We start from the raw sequence: 17,514 nt of genomic DNA on the forward strand, positions 1-17,514 counted from the left end.
TTCTTTATTTGAACCTGTTTGAACTATTTCATAATCATCTGGGTGAAACCATCACACATTACTGTTTTGGTGTTTTCAGTTCTGATGAGATGGTGATTACCAAACCCCACCAAGTTAGACTCAATCTTTCATTTTCACTTTCTCGTAAAGTGAAAAACTCCTTGCTCAGGTTTACTGCTCCTATAATGGTGAGAGGTTGAGCAGGTCTCAGTGTTAAAGATCGTTACCAGAAATCCAGGAAGTCAATCAGTCTCCAACTTCATTCCAACAGCTACTGTTAATACTAAAAACTGCTGTGTGTAGTAGCTCAAAAGAGACCAGTGCAGATAATAAATTATGTCCTATTGCTTTAGCCAGTAGAACAGTAGACAATAGCCTGAAAGAACATCTTGATCCCATGCCAAAAAGGAAGGCAAAGATTGACCCTAAAAGATAAACAGTTCCAAATGCAAAATTGTCAATGTCATTTTATTTTCTTGCACAATTGATGTGTTTGAGATGACAACAGCAGTTATTTTGTACTTGAACGGCTAGTATCAGTACTGCATTTAGTGCGGTTTTGTTGTCAAGTCACAAGTCTTTGAATGACATACACCTCAAGAGTTTGGTAAACTTACTAAAGAGGATTTCTATCAGTATTTCCATCATTTCTGCAGGTCCTTAGAGGAGAGAGTGGAGAAAAAAATTATAATTTAAGGTACTTTATCCAAGGTAGTCCGAGCTGCGAGGATGGAATCTGTGTTTGTGTAGAGTACATTATGGGAGTAACACTTCTGTTAGCGAATTAACTATGCAGAAGATCTTGTTAAACCATAAAAACCTTGTCTGGTAAGCACTGTGACTTTGGCAGTTGTGCGTATGCCATCTTAATGATAAAAACATTGGAAGAGCAATATGTATTTGTTCTGGCTCTAATGCCAATGATGAGGGATGTGTACAGGGGGTGGCCCGGTGCCTAGAGCCACTGCCCTCATCAGCTGAGGTGCCCTCCTTGGCCAGACGATTCACCCCTCCCCAATCTCCCCACCCTTTTTTGGTCCTTTCAATCATTACAGGACTTAAAAATACCATCAGATTGCATTCTTCCACTTTGGATTTAATTTAGGTAATGTATATACAGTAAATGAGAATTTAATTCAGTGCACAGTTCAGTACAGTATTATTTCTATGATATCCAAGTACCTAAATGATTTTAATCAAAGTCAATGGTGAGGGGTGCAATTTGTGCGGTAAGTTGTGCTACTCACAAAGTCAACCTTAATGTGACTCTGCATGTAAAGTTAAGGTATGAGGGTTTAATTTTATTTTTATATCAATGTGGTGACCATTTATCCCCAAGTACATGCTTTATTAAAATGCACCAAAATTATTACAAATAGCAGGAATTGTAATGGGAAACACAACATATATGGCAAGCAAAACATGTTTTGTTTTTTTTGTATTTTATTGATTCTTCTCTACTGTTTTTTTTTTTCTTCTCAATCCACAATTTCATATTAGTCACTACTATGTTAGATCAGCTTCCTCTGCCACCAACAGCAGTCGGCTACTAAAAAAAGGATCAAACCCAGACCTTCTCTCCACTTCTCCTATTTCACTGGATGATATTTATGAATTCACACACTTCTGGTGGAACAACAAACAAAAGTGCATGTTGAATTTAGTGAATTTTTGAGCAGCACATCACTGTTTGGGAATACTTTTATGCTTATTTCACAGTGTCAGTATATCTCACAAAATATTAATTTTTAAGACATTAATGCACATGGTCACACACACATAAACACACAAAACAAAACTATTGCCCTGATCCCTATACACATTTAGGCTATCCTAAAAGAGCCACATCATCGCTGGCTGCGCAGGGAGCGATGGAGAGCAGGTTTGACGGTTTGATCTCTTGTTAGAAACACAACATCTCTATTTTTATCTGTACAACATTCAAGAGACACATTTTGTTCATGTTTTTTGTTTGTTTCCTTAGTTTTTTCTTCCATAAAACAAAAAAGAACAATGATAATAATAATAATTATGAAGAGCTTGATTTCTTCTCATCGGCATCAAAGTAACACCATAGAAATTAAAGTAACTTCTTGAAAGGCCTCGGAGCTAGATAGTACGTAAGCTTTCAGTGGTGCATACGTTAATGGGAAAGGAGGAAAGCAGGAGATGCAACAGCACGCATGAATGACAGAATGACACTCATTGAAATGGAAATGACCCCCACATCTGACATCTCAACAAAACAGAGGATCAGATATGTAGAAGTACAGAACACAGTTTACCAAAGAATACAAAGTGAAACAGTAGGGGCTAAGTGCTTTTGGTGAGCTTACAAAATACTTGAGGAAGTGCTCAGGACAGAAGGCACAGTGGCTTGACTGTTATCTCAAAGGAAAACCACATCAGGGGCTACCGAACGCATAAGATACTCTACACACAAAACAAGGACACAATAATGACGTTTTAAGGCCAGCCTCTGTCAATCACTGGACAAAAGTACCTCCTACTTAGTGTCTAATGATAACAATGAGAGATGACCTGATTTCACAGAGTTGGATGAGGAAAGTAGAGCATCGTTTGTATGATGTGCTAATTCCACATCAAAAATGCAACACAATTACATTAAATCAAATTTGGCAAGCAGATCAGTCAGACTGACAATGCTGATACTGGGACATGTCTTGGACATGATCTCACCATCAACTTATAAATATATTTTCAATTGCTGAAGTTTCAAGATCATCAGGCAAGCTTTTACAATGATTGTGTTTTCGAATGATTGATTTGTTGATTGGTGGATATATAAACGCATTATTTAAGGGGATATGAATTGAATCTGCAGCATTATGAAAAAAAAATGGTTTGGGGAAAAAAGAACAAAAGTTTGATCTGCATTTAAAGGCAAAACTAAAACGAATCTGGGGGAAAAAAACTTTGCACAGTGCTCTAAAGACATTCTGAAGCAGTCTTTCATAATTATTATAATACTTATTACTATTCTCCATATCCGTTTCCATTAACACTTCTTAAAAAGAAAACAACATATTTTTTTTTCCTCTTTTTGATCTCTTATCTTTACAAAAGCTACATATGTTCTACTGGGATGTCTGAATTTGTTAGTTTTTTTTTTTTTTTTTTTTTGAATTAAAAAAAAAAGTCTACTCACGGCTAAAAAAAAAAAAAAAAAAACGGCATACTGAATGTTTTAGTAGAGACCCACTTTCCACCCTTTGCTGGATGGTTTGAATCAGAGACATTACAGGAATATGAAGGATATATTGCTGAGTCTCCATTTACTAGATTGATTTCCATTTCAAACCCTGAAATTTAAACTTTCCATAGTAACGGTGGTCTGGATTTCACCCAGAAATCCTGGTGGTATCTGTAATGTAAACACTTCCATAGGGCCCTTGTCAAACGGCCAGCTGTTCCCACATGGGGTGCTCTGGGTTCTTTCATGGTTTCATTCACAGCAGACATAGTCACACAAACTGCCACCATATTGTCACAGAACTCTATGCTCTAGCACAACTACGCATATATACTGTATATATTCAATGTAACTATATTCCTGTGTTGCTGAATCTGCTAAAAACCTTTTACATGAACAGGCACTGAGAGAAATAGCATATAGAAGAGGCAGAATCTCTGTTTCATATAATATCTGAAGACGACCCGTCAGAGCAGACTGGCAGTGTGGATATCTGGTAATATAATCTTTACTCTGTCCTGTTCTGTTAGAGGTGATTCACAAGTACCATTCAGTTATCACAGCATTCTGTTCAGAGTCTGGCAGGTGCATGGTAAGAAGTGTGCTCACTCCTTTGGTTTACTAAAGACATGCTGTCAGATTAAGTTCATGTGGAAGTAGCATGTCCGTTCAGTATTCGGTTAGCATCTCTCTCAGCATTAATACTGTATATTGTAGTGATTAAGAAGTGTTTCTTTTTTTCTTTTTTTTTTGCTTTTTCAGCTCCACAGATTGACATTCCAAGTCCTTGTTGAGATGAGAGCAAGATTCACAGGAGCAAGAAAATTGTAAATGAAATGCAACTTGGCAATTGCGTTCACTGACAAGAAGACAGGAACAAGAGAACAGTGTTCAAGAAGGCCCCGAGTCAGGCAGGCTTAGACTAGCATACAATACTGGATATCTCTGTGTGATTGAGAGTCTTTGTGTGTGTAGAGGTAATTGATCACTAACCAAGGGAGGCTAAGAGGGTATAATAATGCTTGATTTAAATACTTTTGCGGGTTATCTGTTAACAGATTACATAATGTCCAGTATGTTAGCATAGTGACTGGTCTGCCCTTGGTTTGAAGGATACGAGGGACCCTAGACAACTATTTCCCAAATATTTCTCCCCTGCCCCTATCTTTTTTCCAGGGCTCTCTTTAGATGTTATTTCCCCAAGACACTTTCCTCCTTGGGTAGATACTCAGCCATGAGGTCTGATGAAACAGACTGAGCCCTTCTGCTCTGATTCTCGGGTACATTTACAAAGCTGCCATTTGCTTCCAGCTCATTATCCTCCTCATCAACCTCCTCGTCTGCCTCATCCAGGTCCTCTCTCATTTTACGTTTCTTCTCTGTGGCACCAAATCTCCCCGCAGGTCCAGGGGCAAGTTCAAAGCTGTCCTCTGTTTCCTTGTTGTCTGGGCTGACTCCATTCTCAGCTCTTGACTTTGATGAGACCCAGTCCTCAGGAGATGCTACTCCATCCTCTACACCAAGGAACTTCCACAGAGCCAGGGGATCACGGTCTGGCCTGGCCAAAGTTAGTCTTGGAGAATGATTGGTGGAACTAAAAGGGACGCCTCTCTTGCGACGAGACTTGCTGGTGTGATTAACCTGAAGGTGCATGGCCATCAGCTCAACAGAAGAGGTTCGGAAGGGACAGAACACACATTGATTGAGGATATCATTCCCTCCTTTAGAGCCACCTGATGGTTCACCTCCAGAACTACTCACTCCCCCTTCATCTTGTAAAGGGCGACGGGAGAGGTCCAGTGGTTCGAAGCCTCCTTCCTGGGATGTTGTGCCGCCCTGATAGCCATTTATTGACATCATGCGGCTTGTAGTAAGGGGTTTCCGTCGAGACACTTTTGGCATTTTCGGAGGTGGTACCTCCCCAATCCAATTTGTTTCTAGACCACCGGGGAAGAGTGTACCCATCATCCCTGACAGACTGCGATAGTGACTCTCCAGGTCTCCCTCTCTTTGATGAATGGATGCAGAAGAGCCCTCCTTCTGCTCTGATGGGCCTTCACCCCATGACTGACTGTGCCTTAAAGAAGGCTCCCTCCCAAAAGAAGACTGGGATGTGGAGGGGAGTCTGCGCTTTTTTGCCCCTTCACGAGGAGATCCAGTCAGAGAGGGAAGGCTAGGTGATGGGGAGTTTGGTGAGGTTGCCATAGCGTTCCTTTGCTCACGATGATGACGTTGAAGGTGGTATTTGAGAGAGCCAGACTGGGTGCCAGCATAATCACAATGGGGGCATTTGTATGGTCTCTCACCTAAAACAAGAAGTAAATTACTCTTGTTAAGTAGACTGAAAACTAACATTTTTAAGAACAGAAATTTGGCTAAGAATAACAATGCTTGATTAGGGAGGCCATAGCAGTTAGGTAATAAATTGCGTTGTGTGAAACAACTATATGCATTTACACACAGTGAGAGATAGATGGCAGTGCTTATCACCATATGTAACATCAGGTGAATTCCCCAGTGCATTAGTTAAATTAGGACATTTCATCTCTCATCAACCATGTGAACACTACATTTGTCTTCTTTTTAAAATTTCTTTCTTTCATTCTTTCTTTTTTTTTTTTTTTTTTGGTAGATTACATTTTGTGAAGAACCCGATAGACAGCAAATGGTTTCAATCAAACTAAACCAGGAAAGTTACAAATGTCAAGTGTTACAAGCTCCAAGTGTCATCCTTACAATATACCAATCTAAAAACCAAGATTAATTGTGATAATGTAGCTTTTGATTATCACTGTTATATAGTAGGATCACTATATAAATAATATTACTGTAGATTCATATTTAATCTAATATTTTATGTCATCACTTTTGTTTTATAGGTTTAACAAAATATAAGTCAAAGACCCCTGGAACACGCTTAAGTAACCCCCTGGGGTATTCCCCTGGGAGTCACAGATCTAGTAAACATGATGGCCTTACCTGTGTGTACACGGAGGTGCACTTTAAGGTGATGGGAAGACCGGAAGGCTTTACCACAGTAGGGACAATCCTTCATCCCTGTTCCCCGAACACGCTCCCTTGGAGATGAAGTGGAAGAGGATGATCCCCTCACACCGTTCTGACCTTGAGATAAGATAATGTATAATGAATAAATCAAACTGTTTCGAAATATAATCTGAGTCTAAACTGTTCCTGAAAATTATCCTGCCTAAAACACACGGAGGAAATTTTACAAAACTAATAGCAGTGAAATCTTTTTTATTAATTAAAGTTCAATCATAGCCTATGAAGGATTGTAACCGATAAGAAATATTGTCATGATAAAGTCAGCTGTTTTTGATTATGCTGGCTGATCCTTACCAGAGAGATGTGATATGACAGAATGGAAGCTCCCAGCTGACACGACTCCTGATGGGAGTTGCTTTCTCTCCTGCCTAACTTCATTGTCACTTGCTCTTTGCCCTCCTTCTACTCCGCCTGTTGCTTGAGCTCCACTGACTCTGTTTATAATGTCCTCTTCCCTGGACATGCCCCCTCGGGCACTTTGGCCTTTCTGTGGTTTCTGGACATGGACACGGGCGTGAGCAACCACCTGCTGAAGGCTTCTGAACATCTTGCCGCAATCTGGACACTCCCACGGTGAACTAGATCCCTCCAGTTCCTCTCTAGAATCCAACCCACCCAGGTAGGCCCTCATCTGCTTGGCTTCCCCAGCGACTGTGCCTCGTGAGGAAGGAAACTGATGGTGTGAATGGGATCTCTGCTGCTGTTGGTTGTGCTGTGCTGCCACCAGACTGCGAGCAACCAGCTGCCACATGGCTGCCTGGTCTGTTCCGTCTGCTGACTCACTTCCCCGCCCGCCTCCTCCGTTACCCATTTCTGCAACCTGTGCCACTGCCTGAAGGCGCTCCATGCAACTTCCATTGCTGTTGTCTTTGGGTAATCCCAGATAGCCCAATATAGAGGATTTGCTTGAGCCTGCACTGGCATCTGACCTCTCTGTGCGATTTCCTGAAGCACCACCACTGGCCATACTTCGAGCAAGGAGCAAGTTAGAATACAGAGCCCCCAGCACTTGTGTGCTTGCAGGACCTTTGGATTGATCAGTTCCAGCTGGACCCAGATTGCTCAATCCAGCCTTGAGGCCTAGCTTGTTAAGATGCACCTTCATATGGTTCTTGAGAAACCAGGGTTCCTTGAAGCCACGGCCGCAGACCTGGCACTTATGATCCAATGAGTCCTTGTGCTTCCGCATGTGCCCCTTCAAAAACCAGGACTGTGTAAAACGCTGTCCGCATGTCTCACATCGGAAAGCTGGAACAACAGACATTTGGGGGGGAGGAGTTTCTATTGGTGCTGTTATAGGGTGAGAAGGGAAAACCATTTCAGTGGGAGGATCTTCAGGTGGGTGGGTCTCCTGCAGATGGGCAGCCAGTCTTTCCTCCTGGCTGGCTGAGAAGGGACACATTGTACATTTGTAGGGGTTGTGGAGGATCCGCACATGACGTGCCAGCTCTGAAGCTGTTCGGAACTTACCCTTACAAGCATGACACCGGAAGGCAGGAGCAGCTGTGGAGGGGGAATTGTCTTCCAAGTGGGCCTGACCAAGTGGAGAGAAGGAGGTTGAGATGGGTGCTTCCTCTGTTAAAGGTGGAGTCAGGGCTGTGGTTCCTTCAAAGAGGAACTGAGGGCTGCTAGCAGTTTGAAGAGGTTCCTCTGGAACCATGTCTTCATTCCTACTTTTTTGTGATGACCCAGATAATGAATTCTGGATTGCACTGTCACTCACGTGATTCTGCTGCAGTTTGACATGTGTGGTTTGGTAAGGAGCTGAAGCCCGACGCTCCCTGTCCAAACTGTGTGCTCGAGCGTGCAGAGACAAAATACTCTGGAAGCGGAACCTCTTTCCACACACATGGCAGGGGAACCTTAGGCCAGGGCCAGAGCTGGTCCCTCCAGGAACAGCCATGCCCTCATTGTTGAAAAGCTGAAGATCCAACTCATCATTGTAGGTGGTACTTTGACCAGAGGAGATTGCCTGCTCCAGAGCCCCAAAACCAGGGAAAGGTGCTAATGGTGTGGCTGGTGGACTGCTCTCTAATGAGGGACCAATTCCGAGTTCCAATTCACCAGGAAACAGTGCCACAGCTGGGGTGGGTGATGGGGGTGTTGATAACTCCTCATCCTCCTCCTCCTCATCATCTTGGAAGCAGGCTTCAGGAAGGGGACAGGGTGAGACTGGGACATAGAGTTCAGTTTGAGGGCTAGAAGGTGTAGATAGAGGACTCTGGGGTAGGAATTGGGGACTGTGATCCAGGGATGGCATGGAGGGTGGAGACAGTGGGGCCTCACAGGAAAGTGCCAGCATACACTCTGGTGGGGAATCCATACTCTGAGAGAGAAAGGATGGACAATAGCAATTAGACAGACAGACAGACAGACAGACAGACAGACAGATAGATAGATAGATAGATAGATAGATAGATAGATAGATAGATAGATAGATAGATAGATAGATGACTTACCGTAAATGTGTCTATGCCATGCTTCACTTCCTTGAATTAAAGAGGGTGTTTTCCGATGGTGGCAATTTGCCTGACCACCTCCAACAGTCCCCTGTCAAGTTCAACACAGAATAAAAAATGAGTTTATACACATTTGTTCCTGTGTACGGGTCTAAGGGCAGAGCGGGACATGGACTGTCCCAAACAGGATGGGCGCGAGATGTTTGGACTTCCCCACACACCCTTCCTGCACATACACTTATAGTAGCTGCTTAAATCAAAACAAAAAATACATACACACACCTTAAAATACAGTCCCTATGCTACTCATACGAACACACACACACACACTAACACACAATGCACTGATCAAAGTGAACAATCTTATAAAGGCACACATGCATGCATTACAAAAGTCTGGAGTGGACAGGCCCAGACACAATAAAAAAAAACCACCTGCTTCTTTCATAAATTAGAGAAAATTAATTTCATTGATGATTAAAGCATGACAATCTGCTAAACATCTGTGAGGGCGTCTGTATGCCTGGATATGTATCACTATGCTTGCATTCGTGTGGGTGTGTTTTTTTCAGTATTTACCTCTGTGAACAGACTGAACTGTATGTCTGTGTCTGAGTTTGGATTCATGTACACAGTCAAGTGTTTGTTTGTGTATTAATGTGTGTCTGTGTGTGAGTGTGAAAGCGTGTGTATCTGTGACACAAGACTTGGATGAAACTGTGGCTTACAGAACCAGTTGACATTTTAGCTCAGCCGTGACTCACAAGGATATCACACTATATCAAACCTTTCGTTCTTTCTTTCTTTCTTTCTTTCTTTCTTTCTTTCTTTCTTTCTTTCTTTCTTTCTTTCTTTCTTTCACCATTATTGTGCTTCTTTTTCCTTTCTTCTATCTTTTCACTTCCATAGATTTTGATTCCACCCCTTGCATTTTTTTCTCTCTTCACCCCCATTCCCTCCTCCCTCTATTCTTCACTGATTTTCTTTCTTTCTATCATTCTCTCATTCTCTCTCTCTGTCTCTCTGCAGCGGTGCCAGTTGGCACTGTGCCAGGGAATGCTGATATCAGCTGGTAGATTGGGGCCTGCCAACATGGCGAAGAGAAAAGAGAGGAGAGAGACAGACAGGCAAGAAAGAGAAAAATGGGGGGTGGGTGTTAGAGAAGAAAAAACATAAATGAAGAACACAAATACGTTTTGAATGAGCATATTTGATGAGTAAATCTGTCGAGAAAGGGGACAGAGTGTTCTGCTCTGCAATGGAGGATCTTGCGGTCTGTTTGGTCTGCTGGCATTATTATCATATGAATATCGTCATGGCAATTCACTGTTCCGCCTTGACAGACACGTTCGTGTCTGACCAACCCTGCCACGCCAATAAAGCTTCTCTAAATTTGGATAGATGGAGAGAGTGATAAGGTGCTAGACAGAGGGGGGAGGGGAGAGAAGGCAGGAGAGCGATAAAGCAGCATGTGCAAATAATGCATGCACACACACACATACACACACTCAATATGGCACCTAGTCACTAGATGATTCATGCATGCTAAACACCTTTGTCTGAACGGCCACATGCTACACTCCCTATACAAGCACACACAAATGCACACACATTTTTGTTCCTTCCTGGGGCACATGCAGACAAATATAGGCTATATAACTACTTGCTTTGTATGTAATGGAATCAATATCTTATAAAAAAAATTAGAAGATAAATAGACCATAGTCATGTGCAATAACTGTATGTAATGTAGCTGCAAATAAAATAGTTTTAATGCATGTTTTTTATTAGACTTTTGCATTTAGAAATGTTGAAAGTTAGCACTGGAAGTAGCAAATGCATCCTGTTAAAAAATGACTGATGTCGAAAAAATTCAACAATTTGTTTATCTGTAAGATTTGATTGAGGTCAACTGATTCTTCCAGCATTGCTAATTGGTTTTACTGAACGTTTTGCTACATAAGTACCAATACAAATGTATAAGTACCAAAACAATATGGTCGCATTTCCAAGAATGATAACACGTTTACATAACACATTCTGAAAAACCTTTTAGAATGTCTGAACAAGCACTTGAGGCACTTTGATAAAACCTATTTGTCTCGCTGTGGTTCGTATTCCGTAGCCTTGAGCACCTGAAATAACGTCTCCTGCCTTTGGTGTGAGGACACACTGGGCCTCCAACAGTGTAGCCATGTAATGCATCTAAAGGCTAAGAAGAGATCATTCATACTTCTGAAAGACTTTAGACTTGTGGCCTTGAAAATATAACATGAATGGCTTTATCGCAGCCTGTTATTTGATATGTGACCAGAGAGAGAGAAAGAGAGAGACAAATTGTGAGAGACTAAGAGTGAGAACTGATTGCTCAGTATGTGATGAACGTGTGTGTGTGTGTGTGTGTGTGTGTGTGTGTGTGTGCGTGTGTGTGTGTGTGTGTGTGCGCAAACTTTGAGGCATGAACTTCATTTTACCTTTCTTGTATCTCTGAGTGGGATTTCTAAGGTCAGTGTGTATATGGTTTTGGGTTGTTGCAGTCATACAACAAATCCCTACAGACAAAATGAATTTCCTGTTTCTAACCTTGGGCTGAACTTTATCTCTCTCAGTGACGCGGCTGCTCCGCACAGCGTTTTTCTTTAAGTGACTTCAGCATATGCAAAATTCCCTTTCCCTTCAACTTCCAACATTCCGCTAGGTCATCCACAACCTTCACCTGTTCTCCTTGTTTCATTATATTTTGTTTCTCTTTAAAAGCCATGTAGAGAGCTTGAAGGTTCAGTTCAAAGATGCTAAAGAGAGGATAAGTAAGTTAAAGACATCACAATTTTGACCATTATACCCTTCGCTGAGCACAAGATGGATATCAGCCTTGATATTACTTTACAGTGAGGTGCTTCATAAAACAAATCATCAATTAATTCTTTCCTACTGTCAAATCTGAAGGCTACACCAAACTCTGCAGTTCAACCGGTCAAGTTCAATTTCAAGCTCAAGTTTAGTGAAAATTTAATAGACATCTAAACTATAGCCCTAGAATAGACTAGTCATCAATTAGATAACAAATAAATAAAATGAGTGAAGAAATTAAACCAAACACCTTGTAATTACGGTTTACTTTGCTTACATAATGGCATATCATACATCTCACAAATTATTTTGGCAAAAATTACATGTAACCAAATTCAAGGTTATTTTGGCTAGAAGTGTGTTACTCATAGTCGGACTACATTGGGTCTATAGTTAACCTAGACAGTAAAATGACGGCTATTGCTTGCTGGGTTGTTAATGAACTAGTTAAAAATATATGTGACGACATTACATTTGTAGTGTAAACACTAAAGCACCTGGACAGCAGTGATTAAAACATTAGAAAACCCAAAAATATTTGTATTAGATTCCCAGAATGACAAGAACATGTCTGGCATCATCACAGGCAAGAACACAGACAATTCAGTTTAGAGAAATGCATCTGCCAAATGAATCTACAACATATTGGCACTTTTTTTTTTTTTTTTTTTGATTAGATCTAAAATGTAGCCTATATTTGGGAGTAACAGTGTGCCAACTTCTTTTAGATTTTTTGCATTTTGTATACAATAAATAAGAGCCTGATGTATATGTGATGTCACGTAATCAATGGCAATCTATCGGATCACCTGAGACGGATGATAATAACAGGTGTAAATCGGTCAGTACACACATCAGCAGTATAAGCTTTGATTCAGGTGTAATCATCCCTTGGGTGATCTAAAGAATGAATAATTTTCAATCAGTAATCAGCTTGCTTTTGTTTTAGAATGAACAGCCAACCTCTAACCTCCACCAATGAAATGAGCTGTAAGGTGTCAGCTGTGTGCAACAAGTGCACAAAGGCAGTGTGCTGAGGTATAAAGTCTACCTTCAGGCATTTGAGCACAGAGAGGAACTCAAATAGGGCAGACAACGCTGGTCTATTTGACGGAATGAGCCTTCTGAATTTGTAGTATATTACTATATATAAAATGCACCTTTTAGCGGTTGATAAGGTACAAAGTAGTCCTTACTGGCCCAGTGACAATCTGATGTACCTCTAAAGGTACAATTTTGCATTTTTTTTTTTTTCTGACATTGTAATATGACTAAATCAACCTAAATATATTGTGTTAAGTGAAAGCACTTTTTAATGGACAGATCAGGTAATATGAGCTCTTTACCAGAACTGGATGTTTTTCTTATTTAAAATGACAGCTTGAGTAAATCCATGTTCCAAGTTCAAAGTATGGATGTTATCACCAATTATATCAAGTCTGCGCATTGAGGTGCCATTTGCCATCAAAAAGCCAAAAATCTGTTTATTAATTATCAATTATCAAAGTTACTGCAACAGCTCACCCAGGTCTGCTGTTTGTGCAGGTCATCAAGATGAGCTGGAGCAGATCTGGTTGTAAAAGTTGTTTACAGGGCCCTTCACTTCCACCAGCCCCAGTTCAGCCACATTTCTGTGCTGCTCTACCCTCTTATCCGTCAAACTGTCACGTCAGTTCAGGGGGGCTGGTCTCATTCCGTCACCCCTCATGCGAGCATGTACAGGGGCAGAGATTATAATAGCCTTTATGCCAGTGCCCCACATCTGTGACAGAATGAAATAATGTAAAAGAATGGTGCCTTTGAAATGTTCATCTTTTCATTAAGCTATTTAAAGTTTCTTTGCGGGATGTATTTGCAGGACATCAGATGACCCGTCCGTGGAGAGGAATGTACTCGCGTGATGTGCGTCAGTAACGCGCATCCATTTTCAGTCGCCTTCCTCCTCTCTCGCGGCCATCTCAATTAAAAAGCCACATTAATGAAATAAATAAATGCTCACAAACAAATGCGCACACGACACGTCCTCTCGCGAACACTGACATTCGCGCATGATTAATCCTGAGCGTAAAATCGCGATTTACAGAAGCAACAGCATCGTTTTCCCAAACTGAGGCAGAAATGTAGCTTTTTAGGACGTGATGTTGTGCACTCCATTTTCTTCCTGATTTTCTTTCAACAAAAGATAAAGGGAGGGGAAAGGACAAGCGATCAGGGTGCAGCTGAAAAGTGCCATCATGGGGTTTCATCTTGAAATCCGCTGACAATCTCGCCGCTATCGTGACAAAACACGATCGAGGGACATGTGAAACTTTACGTTTTTAGGGCCGTTAGTAAAACTAGCACCTTTGGCTGCAGCTGCAGGTTTTGCGCTACAGTTTAAATAGCGATTACGAGCGCGCATCTGTGAGGTAACGTTAGGACATGCAGAGCGTGCAATTCTCCAACGAGTTATTGTATTAACATGCACGTAAAAGGTCTCAAAGTTAGAAAGCACTTACTATTGCTATATGTAGGCTACAAAAACAGTTTCTCCCGAGCGTCCGGCCGATGGATCATATCGAGTCATAAATCCTACGCGACTTTTTTACGTGGGAACTGGAGCAGAAGGAACTAACTAAAGCTTCTCATAAAGTAGCCTACAAAACTTAAGGAGTTGCTACATTTTGCAGTAGCGGAGAGCTGCTTTTTCCAATGAGAAAAGTTAAACATATAGCCTACATCTTAGTTTAGGGCACTTTTCCTTCACTTGAGAAAGGCTTTGAAAATATTCAAGGGCCTTAAAAACGAAAGTTGCATTTTCATGCCCGGGTCTCGCATCTCTTTCAGGACACGCACGCGCGCGCGCGCTCACATACACACACACCGGTAACATACACGGCACGAGACAAAAGTGAGGAAGTGTGTATGTGCGAGAACACATGTGTCCTAACAGAGGCACACGAGACGCCAATCAATTATGTCCTGCTGTATATGTGGAAGAAACCCGAGATGTAAACGCGACGACTATTCCGTATCAATGGATTTGCATTACCCGGATCAGCCCCCCAAAAAAGTCGTCGTCGGATATTTGTTGTTTGTGAAGGCGACAACATTCGCTCTCTCTACGTCTAAAACTGTATACAAACAAACACATTCATACCCGCGACCAATGTGTATCAGTAAAACCGTTCAAAAAGAGCAGATTAGGTCAATTATTTGAAATGAATCAGATATATTGTGATGAAAGTAAGGCTGAATGTACTTACGGGAGAGGCGGCGAGGAGATTAATGACAACACACGTCATGATTACGTTTCACTTGAATTAAATACATTACGAGTTAGGGAAAAAAATGGAAATCGGGGGTAGTTGTATACAAGCATACGCCGATACCCCCCTCCCTTCTGCCCTTTCTATCTTCTCCTCCTCCCTCTTTCCTCACACGTCTCTCTCCCTCTCTCTCTTCTCAAAGATCCATTTATTGTGCAGTCGTGAGTGAGTGAATGAGAGAGAGGCGGAGGCTGTAGGTTGCAAATGTAATTATAATCTCGCAGGCACCATTTTAAAACGATCTATAGATTTGTGGGATAGACTGATACACTGCGCGCTTACAAATCACGTACAAGTTTCTCGCGTCTGCTTGTAGTGCTCAGATTTACGCGCAAACGTATTTTAGAGGTATGAAGAGTATGACCGTTTCGTCCCAAAATTGTTGTCCATCAGAAAGTGCTACTGTAGTTGTGTTGCCAGACAATTGTGATTGTGTCGCGCGCTGGAAGATAAACTCAGGCTCCACGTGGGAGCTGCGCAGGTGCGCGCGCGCGGGTCACCATCTACTATTCCACTTCTACTGACTGTTAACGTAAAACAATACAATAGCTACACACACACATACACACACACACACACACACACACACACACACACACATAGCCTATATATAATATGTGTGTGTGTGTGTGTGTGTGTGTGTGTGTTTATCCTCTATTGACCTGATATAAGCAAACAAATAAATAACCACCTACTGTTATTTTCAAGGCCTTGAAAACCTTTGTATATCAGATTCACCCCCATTTTTCATTTGCAATAAATAAATAAATAGCCTCCATAAATAAATAGGTTACTAATGCATTCGGAGCATTTTCTGTTAAACAAGAAATAACAACATCAATAATATTAATAATACATCTCTCTCTCTCTCTATCTATCTACCTATCTCTCTCTCTCTCTCTCTCTCTATATATATATATATAATGTCAATATTTGTTTATTATTTTGACCTACGATTAACAAACAAATAAATAACTGTCTGGCCTACTGTTATTTTTTGTTTTAGGCCTATTTTAGGCCTCAGAAGGAAGAAAACCTTTGTATGTGAGATTCAGTATCATTTCTGCTATTGGATGCCTGCAGGTGTTTTTGTCTGGATCGGAGGCCTTGTTTTGTGGGGTTTGTACGGTGAGGATGGTTTTGGAGAGGGGACTTGGTATTAACTCACGAACACCTCCGACTGTCAGCACATGCGAGTGTATCTGTGTCTCGTCAGTAAGTGAGTGAATGTGTGTATTTGTGTATTGTATATTGTGTCTGATACAGTCACATCATCACCCGCCCCCAACGCTTTGATTGTCTTGTACGCCGCAGCTCATATGCACCAATTAATATGCAGAGAGTGAGTGAGACGGAGACAAAAAAAAAAAATAGAAAGGAAGAAAAAAACATGCAGAGGTGGGGGGGGGGGGGTGCCATGGAGAACAGGAAGGAGTGAAAGAAGGGCAATGAAATGACAGATGAAGAGGAAAAGAGAGACACATGAGGTGGTCTGAGGGGGAGATGAAATCTGATAGATTTTAGAGAGAAGGAAAGAAAGGAAGAAAGAAAGAGGGATGGAAGAAGAGAGCAGGGGACCGATGGAGAATCAATACGTACATATTTAGTCAGAGATAGAGGGATCGATTGGGTGAGGATAGAGAGAGAGGGAGAGAGAGAGAATGAGAGTAGAGGGGTTAAAGGGGTGGAGTGATGTGGCATTGGCTGCTGTCTCTTTGTCGCAGTGTCAGGGTATTGATACTGTAATATCGCCATGACAATAGCACCGTGGCGACGGCCATGACGACGCCTGGCAGCACAATGCAGCAGCAGTACTGAGGGCAGTGAGGCATTACAGGCCAGAGAGAAACAGAGAGACAGACGGGGGGAGGTTGGCAGGTGCATGTCTGCTGCTCTCATGAATGTATATGTAACCATTATAGAAGCCCAAAATCTCCAAGTGTCTTTGGGTCGATCTGCTGGACTGTGGAGTAAAAAAAAAGAAGATTTATTTCATCACTGTAGACTAAAATTCTACTATATATATAGTATATACACTATATATCCAAAAGTCTGAACTTGGGGGGGAAATTGGATGTTTAAAAAAGGGCAACATTGCTAAAGTGAATAAAAGTATTTAAGGTTCTGCTGGTATGTGAAGCTCAAGATGCTCTTGGGAACGTCAACTCACACTGAGGAACATGATCATCAGGATTTGCACAAACTCTAGGAGTTCATGTCAGCTGTCATTAATGCAAAAAAGGGAACAAATTAAAAAAAAAGATTTTTTTCAATTCCGTTTAAAATTTTAACTTAAATTGTTCTGCTGATAATATGTGTAATACAAAAAATGTATGTGTTAATCGATAAAAATGTAATCAATTTCATAACATTTGAATTACTTGCAGTTGATCGCATATCAGTATCTGAAAAAAGTAAAGATTAAGACTAGTGTAGCATATACAGTAAAACATTCAAAAGAAATGACAACGAGAATTGACCCTTTTCACAGACTGTGATTATGCGTTTCCACATAATGCCATAAATGTAATGTACATTTATAACACTATATTTAACCCAGTTACCCTGGCATCATATATGGCAAAAAAAAGTGTTTCTATGGAAGCCCATTTCCACC

At 41.3% G+C, this 17,514-nt stretch overlaps 1 protein-coding gene across 2 annotated transcripts; it reads right to left on the reverse strand.

Moving 5' to 3' along the window:
• Window positions 1-1,423: 1,423 nt before the first annotated feature.
• znf219 (zinc finger protein 219) lies at window positions 1,424-15,054 on the reverse strand. Of its 2 annotated transcripts, none has more exons than XM_084109212.1 (5): window positions 14,835-15,054; window positions 8,740-8,830; window positions 6,575-8,606; window positions 6,194-6,337; window positions 1,424-5,520 (listed from the first exon to the last, which is right to left on the reverse strand). In XM_084109212.1, the coding sequence occupies exons 3-5, from the start codon at window positions 8,601-8,603 to the stop codon at window positions 4,406-4,408; spliced, it is 3,288 nt and encodes a 1,095-aa protein (XP_083965338.1). In that variant the 5' UTR covers window positions 8,604-8,606; window positions 8,740-8,830; window positions 14,835-15,054; the 3' UTR covers window positions 1,424-4,405. The 2 variants fall into 2 exon arrangements, with proteins under 2 accessions (XP_083965338.1, XP_083965339.1); XM_084109213.1 differs by lacking the exon at window positions 14,835-15,054 and adding an exon at window positions 13,114-13,766.
• Window positions 15,055-17,514: the final 2,460 nt, after the last annotated feature.

The sequence above is a fragment of the Abramis brama genome (assembly GCF_963993115.1).
Source record: "Abramis brama genome assembly, chromosome: 3".
Classification (NCBI taxonomy): Eukaryota; Metazoa; Chordata; class Actinopteri; order Cypriniformes; family Leuciscidae; genus Abramis; species Abramis brama.